Source organism: Macaca fascicularis, chromosome 14, assembly GCF_037993035.2.
Source record: "Macaca fascicularis isolate 582-1 chromosome 14, T2T-MFA8v1.1".
In the NCBI taxonomy this organism is placed as follows: domain Eukaryota; kingdom Metazoa; phylum Chordata; class Mammalia; order Primates; family Cercopithecidae; genus Macaca; species Macaca fascicularis.
In genome coordinates this window covers 1,882,423-1,892,378 of record NC_088388.1, presented here as the reverse complement: position 1 = coordinate 1,892,378, position 9,956 = coordinate 1,882,423, and the positions used below count along the sequence as shown (strand labels likewise).

Genomic DNA, 9,956 nt, shown 5'->3' with positions numbered 1-9,956 from the left:
CCCGTAAATGGTGGCCGGGCAACCCCCTTGCTCCCACAGGCCAGGCCAGGCTAGGAGGGGCAGCACAGCGCCTCTGGCAGGGCCACAGGCTTCCATACAGAACCCTTTAGACAAGAATCAGAGGCAGCAGCTGCGCGTCCTGACCTGCCCTGGGCCGACAGAACGAGGGTCTAGACCCAGGCATCCACCCAGATACTGCGAGGCCACCGGGCACCTCCAACAGGACCCTCAAGCCCACCCTCTCCTCTCTCAAAGCCCACAGAACTGTTTTGCAGCGGTTGCTGCCCACACCTTGCCCCCTGCCCTAGTCACCTTTCCAAGCTGCGTCCTCCCTGTCCCCTAGGCCCAGCCCTGGGCCCATTCCCGATGGCACCTCTCCGCTATGGCTTTCCTGAGATGCTGCTGCCCTTGGATCCCTTCCTGGCCCTTCTTGGGTCCTTGCTGCCAACTGTGCCAAACTGAAACCCACAGGCGGGCCAGAGTTCCCTCCCCAGGCCCCCTGAGGGCTGCTGACCTGGCAGCCCCTCCCCAGAACTTCTGTCCAGGCCAGGCCGTGCCGTGCTCTTGCGGACCCCTCCGCTCCTCCCGACGCCTCCGGGCTCAGGCTTTGAATGTCAGCGCTCAGAACTATCTTCTGGGTCATTTCATCTGCGTGTCTCATTCCCCACCGGGCATGCAGCTCCGAGGCTGTGTGTGGCCCTCTCTCTGGCCAACCCGCCTCCCCAGCATGGGGCCACCTTGTCTCCAGTCTGCCCACCCTCAGTTCCTTGTCAACTCAGAGACCCGACCCCGGCCGCGCCCACTGCCCAGACCCTGGAAAGCAGAGCCAGGCCACGTGGCGCTCAGAGTTGGGGGGTGGCTGCTGCGTGTCTGGCACCCAGAGACCCAAGAGAAGAAGGAAACAGAGTTTCCTGCTCTTTCTTCTGCAGCAGGACCTTTATTTAGGTGTCAGGGCTGCTCTGCCACAGTGCCCACCTGGGGCACATCCCTGATGGCCGCCCCGTCACAGCCCGAACCAGTTGGGGACGCCGCCCCGCCGAGGGTCACTGCTCTGCCTCTGCCGCCTCTCCTCCGTGAGCACGTCGCGGAGTCCGTCGGCAGTGCTGCCTTCGGGGCTCTGGTCTTTCTCGGGAAACAGATCTGGGAACGTGAAGGTCTGTCCGTGGGCCTAAGGGGGAGAACAAAGGCTCCAGCCAGAGCTGCAAAGACTCCTCAGCAGAGGGGTCCATGGGGAGCCTCATGCTTTCTGGCAGCCCCCTTCTGCCAGCGCCGGATTCAACTGCTCAGAGGCACCTCCCTGGGCCTCCTGAGGCAGCGTCCCTGCCTGGAATGTAAGCAGCCCTACAGCCATGGCCTCCAGTATCATGCCGCAGCCGAGGCCACAGCTCCAGGACAGGGCTGCTTTCCCCACCATTGTCTCTTTAGGGCCTGGTGTCTGCCCCCACCCTGGGTGCACCCATTTACTAGCACAGGGCCACCTGGCTGGACTGGGGGGGCAGGGACAAGGCATGGAAAAACATGACACAAATCACGTCTGGTACCACGCGAACCTATCCATCCAAAATGCCTCAGGCTGTACTCACATTAAAGCTCCCCCTCCTCCCAGCCCAGAGCCTGGCAATTAAAATGAACATCACGTACGAAGAAACATGCACGTGCAGCAGCTGATAAATCAGGACCGGCTCTGCCAATTAACTGGTCTTACATCTTTTGCTGAGAGTTCAGAATATGTCTGTGTTGGCCAAGCCCCAGCCCAGGCCACGGCATGTGGCTCGGGTTCACGAGAAGGAGGGGATACTGCTCTTTGGGGACCTGAGCAAATATGAGGAGCCATTTTAACTTGCTGATTACTAAGTAGCTCCAAAGATAAGGGGCAAGAGCAGAAAGAAAGAGCAGATCAGAGGAGAGGGAAGAGAAGGGGGAGGAGCGGGTCAGCACATGTCGGGGCGGCCAGCCTCCCTTCTGTTTCCAGACAGGTGGAGGAGGAGTGAGGATGGCACCCGAATCTGGAAACCTTTAGTGAGGAAAATCAGTCAAGTACATTTGGCTCTTGCAGACCCTTGTTGTGTAAATAAATTTGGATGTGGGCAAGCAGCCAAGTATGATCGGAAACAGGCCCAGATTCCACCCTGCGAGGGAGGTGGATGCACCCCAATCCCTGGCAGGGGCTGGTGGGGAAGGTGGCACTGCGTGCGCTACAGCCAACCTGCAGGAGGATTGGCTTACACAGCTCTAAACTTTGCGTCTTTTAAAATACCGAGGGACAATGGTTTACATGTGAGGCTGATTGCCCTGAATGGGAGGTTTACCTTTACTATATGGAGGTGACTCTGCTAGTTTTCTGAGGCAGTCAGAAATGACAGTTTAAAACACAAACATGGCCATTTGTCATAGTTTCGGGAAGAAATGGGGGAAGCTGGTGAGAGAAAATCTGTTTCTTACAGAAGACAAACACCGTTTGTGGATGCCAAGCATGGTTTCCCAGGGGGTTCCCCTTTCTAGAAGCGTTCACCTTGTACCTAAAAAAAAAAAAGCCCTTGATCCTTCCAGAAAGGACAGAGACAGTTGATCGGAGTAAACAACAGGAAGAGAAAAATGTCCTAATGACAAGTAAACACGGCAGCCCTGCCTTCAGGAATCCCAGGGCGCCCTGGGGGCTGCTACCCGCATGCAGCCCCGAGCCCCGAGCCCGGAGCTCAGCCCAGCTGGCAGCAGCGGCTTGTTCTGGAGTTGCCTCTCATGTCCTGCGCCCTTCATTCCTGTGCTGCTCAGCGTCCACACAGGCCTCGGGGCAGCGGGCGGTCAATGGTCTTTTTGTTGTGTGGGTCACTGAGGCGCTGGTTACAGCTCCCAGGACTTTGGGCCAAGGAGATGCTTATCAGGTTGAAGGAGAAAAAAATGTGGGACTCCCACCATGTGGGACAGGGTCTTTCCACAGCGGCCAACTCCAAATAAAGTGGATAAATTTATCTTTCTAATGCTCCCTCCCTGGGCTTTGCAATTAGCAGTGATTCTAAGCCCTGGCGCAGGGCCCAGGGGGACACGCTGAGCAAGGTCTCAGCAGACACGAGACAGGAAAGGGCCTTGAGAGTCCCCTTTGCGGGGGACAGGGACCAACGGCTGTGGCCCATTTCTAGGCTGTGCAAAGATCTGCCGGAGTTCAGGAAGGGGGTGAGGACCCGTTACAAATTTTAATTCTGGAACCGGAGGAACCATGCCCAACAGGGACCCTCCAGGCTCCCAGTTGCCCTGCCCTGTCTCTGGCTGCCTGGACTTCACAGAGGGAGAACGACACACGGGCAGCAGCTGCAGACACCGGATCCCGGCGCTGCTGGGTTCAGTTTTCATGGGAGGTGGGGCCCAGAGGAAAAACGCAAGGGTTCGGATGACTCGAATGCCACTTGTAACCGTAGCTGCCTCTGAAGTGCCCGTGGCGGTGCCGGCACACGGGATGTCCACCCACATGCCATGACAAAGACAGATGGGCCCAATTGACACTGAGCACACAGAGGCCTTTATGAGGCCAACGGCTGCTCTCCCCACCTGGATTGGCTGATTTCATGCACAGCAAATATTAGGCCAAGTTATTCCGGGGGCCCCTGTTTAGAACAACAAATGTGACTGTTTTTCAGAAAAGCTGCCATGTTAACTTGGCCTTTTGAACAAACTGCCTCCTTAGCCCCAAAGTAAGCCGGCTGGCCCAGGAGGCGGTTTTCACAATAGTGTTACTGCCATCTAGTGGCAGGGGCCACTGGCTCAGCCTCCAGGGACCGTTTACACCGGAAGACAGCCCCATCCCCACCCAGTAAGGCCAGCCCCAAGGGGCAGAGCGGGGAGGCCCAGGAGGCGGCTGGAGCGGTCTGTAGACATCTTGGCCCGGAGAGAAAGTGCCTCTGGGTTTGCCTGGGACTCAAAACAAAGAGCCCGAAGAAAGGCTTTGAAACTGTGGGTCTCACTCCTGACAAGTCTGGGTTTCAGAAACTAAGGCCCAGGCAATGTGGGGTGAGGGTCCTTCTTCCCCAGAGCCCCTCCAGGACACATAAGAAAGCACCTGCTCAGAACCAGCCTGTTGAGCCCTCACAACTCTGTGGGACTGCTACCCTGCAACGCAAAGCACGGGCCTCGGCCAAGACCCCGGCCAGCCAGACCTGCCGGGGCACCAAAGACCTTTGCCCTCAGGGGCCTCAGACTCTGCCTCCGAGTCTGAAACCTGGCCAAGGACAGGCTCTCCAGAGGCCGGGGCCTCCCATGCTCAGCACCTAGTGTGTGCTGGAGCTGAAACCCACTAGGCCTGTGATGGCCGCTTTTGCCCAGAGAGAATTCAAACTTCAAAATCACAAAATGGCTGGACGCTGAGACGTGTCCCATGCGCCCCAGCGCTCACGTGCTCCCAGCGCCACCACTGACACCCCAAGGCCGTGACGGAGCGCGACCTTATGTGGAGCCTGCCTCTGCACTGCGGCCCTGAGATCCGGCCTCATGGGGGCTCCCTGGGCCCCAGCGCAGCGTCTCTGGCACAAACATCCCCAAGGACACAGTTGCAAGGAGCCCCTCGGAGGCCCCGCCGGGGCTGGCCAGCTCACACGCACCAGCTGCACGTAGGCGACCTTGTAGTCCGGCTTCTTGATCCTCACGTTTCTGTGATCTCTTCTCTTGTTAGAGCCTTCCGGAAGGGAGCGAAAAAACAAAATCAGAACTTTAAAAACTTACATCCTTAGAGGCCAATGCCACTAAAACGAATCTCTGCTCTCTTAAAAATGCAAAGATGTTTTTAAAAACTCAAAAAGGCAATTTCTCAGGGAAATGGGCACGGAAATCAAATGAGCCGGCACAGCAGGCTCGCAGGCTCGTCCCATCTCCGAACAGAGGCCAGCAGGCTCTCAACAAAGGAGCAGAAACAGCACCAACCAGAACACACAACAGGGGCTTATGGAATAGAGAGCGCTTTGCTGCCCAGCCTCAGCCACTGCAGTCCCACCTCGGAGTCAGGGCTCAGAGTGGACCCCAGGCCAGCCCAGTTGAATTCCAATCCCTGCTCTGGCACGTAAGCACCGTGTGACCCTGACAAGTCACCCTGTGCCTCAGTTTCCATGAACCAAGTCAGACCAAGACCCCCAAGCAGTGGCTGAGGCTGTGGCTCGGCGAGGTGGGCGTGTGGTACAGATGGGCACAACACCAACAGGAGACCCTCCTGTGGGTACTCACCATACTGCACCCGTGTCCGCACGGCAGCCACGGGCACGTTATAGATGCTCTCGAGGTAATTCCTGAGGTCTACCCTTGTCATTCTGGAGGCGAAGGAGAGAGAAAAGGGCATCTTAACCAGGCTAGGCCAAAAATATTGTCCCAGACAAACAAGGGTGAGAGGCCGACAGACCAAGGCCCACAGGGGGCAGGGAGGAAGGCTGGGTGCTGGTGCCCGGCACCAGCGGGGTCAGGCAGCCCCAGCAACACTAGTGCTACTGGTCACAAGGCTCTCTACTCTGGACACACCAGCATGGGGTGGCAGTGGCACAGACCCCAGGGAGTGGGAACACTGCCCAACCAACCCCTGGCCTGCTCCACAGCCCCACATGGCTCCCTACTCCGGGCAAGTGCCTGTGCGAGGTGACAGTCTCCGCACACTCCTGGCTGGCAGGTGCCCCACCTCGTCTGCCCTGGGGCCCGTCGGCAGCACCAGGGTTAGGCCTGCTCTGCGGCTGACGGTGCTCTACGGTTCTAGGAAGTGCCTTCTGGAAAGGCCCGCCTGGGATTCGGTGCGTTAACTGCATGTTCCCTCTACTGTAGAACCTCACGGTCACTGTCAACTCAGCTTCTGAGCCTCTGCAGGTGGTACAGTCCTGACCTCTGCCCCCAGGCGAGCTCACACTGCTGTCTCGCCTGGCTCGCGCCAGCCCCGAGCTGGGGACCTGTGACCTTAAACACTGCAGAGCGGCACCCCAGTTTTGTTCTCAGGGACTGTGCATTTCTCTGGAGGTCAAGGAGGCTCTTCTGAGCGGCTCTGCACATCAAGGCCTGCTCCCAACCCAGCCTCCCGGCGCCTCTCCTAGAAAGAAGTTGCGAGAACTCAACAGAAGACGTGAGCACAGAGGTCCAAATTTTAAGGCTTCCAGTGAAGCCCTCCCCAGCGGGCAGGCAGCGTGCAGCATGCCTGCTGGGCTCCCCACCTACCGGCACTCCATCAACACTTGCCGGCCAGGGCTGCCTGAGGTGCCTTCCCAGCAGGAAGAGTTAGCACGTGAGCCGAGTTGTTTAACTCAGGACCCAGGCCCCCCGAGGGCGCTCTCCCAACCCAGCCAGACTCCTTCTGGGTTCACTCCATGGGGATCCCCCCAAGGGCACTCCCCCACCCCAGCCGGAATCCTCCCGGACTCACTCCATGGGGATCCGGAACTGCACGGTGTCCTCGGGTTGGGCCACACCGGGCCGCACCAGCTGAATGAAGAAGTTGGTTCGGAACACCCGAAGCTGTGGGCCACCCAACTGGTACAGGGGGTACCTGTACAGAAGAGATTGGGTCCACATCACACACTTAGCCACGGCAGTCCGACATGCCAACCCTGCAGACCTCCGAGTGTCCACTAACAGGGCTGGCAGGAAAGGGGGTAGCTAACCCTGCAGACCCCCAGGTGTCCACTCACAACAGGGGTGGGCAGGAAACGGGGTAGCTATCAACAGGTCACCACCCAAGGACACAGAGGTCCCCACAGCCCCTTTCTTACATGGGCCTGCCAAGGAGGACAGCCAGTCCCTAGCATTGACTCAGGGAGCACGGGCTGTTGACCCCCAAGGTCAGACTTTAGAAAGGGCCAAAGAACAAAAATCAGAACCCCGCAGAGAGCGTTCCCCCAATAAGCTGGTGGCAACGCTCATAGACGTGCGTCGGGGCACTGATATCCCTGGGAGAGCAGACTCTCCGCAGCCGGCCCACTCTCCTGTTGCTCAGGTGAAGTGGAGCTGGAGAGGACCACACGCCATGGGACAGAAAGGCCAGCTCTGCACTCTCCTGGTGGCAGCAGGGCCTAGCTCCTCGGGATGGAGAATGCAGGCAAACCAGGCTCAGGCTCCTGGAAGATGGTGCTGCCAGCAGACTCTGGTTCGGTACACTAAATACGAGCTGACTGCCACACCCCACCACCCCACTAGAAGCCAGCGGGGGCAGACTCTGATTTGGTACACTAAATACGAGCTGACCGCCGTACCCTACCACCCCGCTAGAAGCCAGCGGAGGCAGCTGGAGAAGTGCCAAGTGGCCACCGAAAACTAGACCGGCACTCAGCCTGGGCTGGCGGGCCATGTGACAATCGTGCAGAATCTCTAGTCAGTTGGTTTTGTGCATTCTCCCATGTCCAGCTGGGTGGACAGGCGGCGCCTTCCTACTGCCCCCCACCCCCGTTCCATCCCCTGCCACTGCCCACACATCCTGGCTCTATTTGGGCCTCAGAGCCGGGAGGAGGGACACAGGAGAAACTCAGGTCTGCAGGGTCTCAGGGGATGTGGGGTCTGAGAGCCCAGGTGCAGGTCTTGGTGGAGGGGGAGCACAGGGGCTCTTCAGGAGTCTCTGGTGACCTATCTGAGGCACTGCACACAGCGCTGACCTTGGGGAGCACCCAGCAGCAAGTTAGAGGCTCCATAAGGCTAACGCTGCCCCAAGCCTCACATGAATTTCACACTGGTCTCTGCCTGTCTAGGGAAGATAAGGAGGAAGTGAGGGTCAGAGGCCTTGGGTGGGGTGTTCCTGAAGGGCCAAGAGTGATGGGCAGGGCTGAGCCTCTGGGCCTGGGGGCCTGGCAGGGGCCAGGAGCTGCCGGGAGCTCTCAGAGGCAAGGCGCCTGTAGCAAAGTCAAATCACTAATAATGTCCACCCCAGGCCTCCTGATGACCACACTGACACATGGCAGCCTGGTGGCTGGGCCAGTGGGGCTGAGTCTTCACTCCCCCAACCCCAGCAGAGCCTCCTCTTGGGCATGGCCTTGGCCCTTCCAAGCCTCGGAGTGCAGCCTTCAGGGGTGGGCGCCAATGAGAGGCCGAGAAGGAAGGGTGGGCTCTGGGTGTGGAGGGGCCTTGTTTTACCCACAGGTTCAGGCTAGCCATGGCTACCCAAGGGGTTCACACATTCCCTCTGGTGACCAGCTATGGGATTGCAGGAGGGGAGACAAAGTTTGGGGACTCCCAGGAAACAGTAGAAAAGAGGGTACAACAGCTCCCAGGCCATTAATTGTCGAGTCTCCAGGCTTGGGGCCTGAAGGGCACACTTTGCTAAGGGTCTGAAGGGCCATGTGCGGGCTTGAGGTGAGAGGCTGGCAGGGGTTGGGCCAGGACTATTCACTGTCCTTGTTCTCACAGGCAGAGCCTCTCCAGGAGGCAGCACGGGCTGTCTGCACATGGAGCCCGCAGATCTGGAACAAGCTGCACTGTCCACACCCAGGGCCGCAGGACAGGGCTCTAAGGCCTCTCTGCAGGACTCGAACCCTTATGGGCCCACCAGCCCTCAGTTCCCTCAATCCCACTCTCCCCAGGGAGCACCCCAAGCACTCCCCATGGTATTTCACAAGCACCTCCACCGTAACCTATCTCAAGTAGAACTCTGACCTAACTTCTTCCTCAAAACACAAAAACCTGGCTCACTGCCACCAGCCTACCTCCCCACGGCCCCACGAGTGACTCACCCAGGATCCCACCCTGTCAGCACCCCCTCCCCAGCTGCATCCAGTCCACAGCAAGTCCAGTCAGCACTCCCTGCAAAGGCTCCCCAGCAACAGGAGTGTGTGCACTGCGGGGCGTGCGGGCCCCGCTGCCTCCAGGGCAGCCACACCTGATGTTTCCAGGGGCCCACCGCCCTTGGCCTTTCAGGAACACCCCACCCGGGTCCTCTGACCCTCACTTCCTCCTCATTCTCCAGGGACAGGCGAAGGGCCAGCGTGGAATTCACGTGAGGCTCAGGGCAGTGTAGGCCTAAGACCCTTTCTTCCTTGGTGCTGGGTGCTCCCCAAGGTCAGGGTCACGTGCAGCACCGGTCCCAGATGTCTGCTGAAGGAAGCCTCGTCCACTGAGGGTCCCACCTGCCACCCTCCCCTCTCCCCCCAGCTATGTGCAGGGGTCTCCAAAGCCACGCCCTGGCCTCTTGACGGTCTCTCTCCAGAAATACTGATTACTGTTCTCCAAAACCCACCCGGGAGCCCACATCTACTGATTACGCCTGTGTCACTCGTTCACCAAGAAATATGCAGGGTTTCCTGCTTCAATTTGGGGAAGGCGAAGTGGGGCAGGACAGCGCCCTGATGGCCCCTGGGAATCCAGAGAAGATGCAGAGTGGGCGTGGGGGTTCTGGGCTGCGCAGAACCGGGACTCCGGCCCTGCCTGCCCCAAAGCCGAGGGCTGTGGTCAGCTGCCCTTTCCCACTCAAACCCAATCTGGACTCCCAGCTCCTTTGCCTCAGGCCGCGCCCGAGCTGCGGTGGGGGCCGCCCGTGTCACCCCGCCTGGACCCAGCAGCCACCGTGGCCCGTCCCGTGACGACCAGAAACGTCTCCAGACAACGCCCTCGGCCCTGGCAGCGGGACCACCCCCGGGCCGCCCTCCCAGTGCCCCCGCGGGGACACCGTGGCCTCCGCGGGTTTGGCTCGTACCCTCTGTCGCCACCCCGGCCACACCCGCCCCCCGGGGTTGCCCTAAACCTGGCGGGGGGCGACTTCCGCCACCCGCCTCACGTGCCCCAAGCCACCATGGGGGTCCCGGAGGACCCCGCCTCTCCCGGGCCAGGAGGGGACCCAGGGACGTCCACCCCACTCCCCGGAGTCCGCGCGCCCTGTGGGGTCCGTCTGCTTGTGACACTAAGGGGCGCCCCGCGGGGGGGGGCGACGACCCCTACTCACACCACATTCCGCGCCATGGCGGCCGCGCACGCTTCCGGGGCCCGCGAGGCGGAAGGAGCAACACGCCCACCCCGCAGGGCCG

At 59.9% G+C, this 9,956-nt stretch overlaps 2 protein-coding genes across 8 annotated transcripts in view; one reads left to right on the top strand and one right to left on the bottom strand.

Moving 5' to 3' along the window:
• Positions 1-917: 917 nt before the first annotated feature.
• Positions 918-9,956, bottom strand: part of MRPL23 (mitochondrial ribosomal protein L23) — a 9,947-nt gene continuing 908 nt past the window's right edge. The window contains exons 1-6 of one of the 7 annotated variants that reach the window (XR_012422904.1): positions 8,885-9,910; positions 6,377-6,499; positions 5,206-5,288; positions 4,590-4,663; positions 2,443-2,519; positions 918-1,168 (exon numbers count right to left, since the gene is read on the bottom strand). Coding sequence is in view for 5 of the 7 variants with exons in the window: in XM_005576879.3 (XP_005576936.2) it covers positions 1,004-1,168; positions 4,590-4,663; positions 5,206-5,288; positions 6,377-6,499; positions 9,875-9,891 (462 nt within the window). In the remaining 2 variants the exon portion in view is untranslated. Of the gene's footprint in view, positions 1,169-1,686; positions 1,813-2,442; positions 2,520-4,589; positions 4,664-5,205; positions 5,289-6,317; positions 6,328-6,376; positions 6,500-8,884; positions 9,911-9,956 lie in introns of those variants that run through there. The other 6 variants (XR_012422903.1, XM_005576879.3, XM_005576881.5 and 3 more) reach the window with 6 other exon arrangements.
• LOC107127230 (uncharacterized) overlaps positions 9,890-9,956 on the top strand; it is a 25,195-nt gene continuing 25,128 nt past the window's right edge. Inside the window, exon 1 of the mRNA XM_074014034.1 lies at positions 9,890-9,931. Coding sequence (XP_073870135.1) covers positions 9,890-9,931 — 42 coding nt within the window. The remainder of the gene's footprint in view (positions 9,932-9,956) is intronic.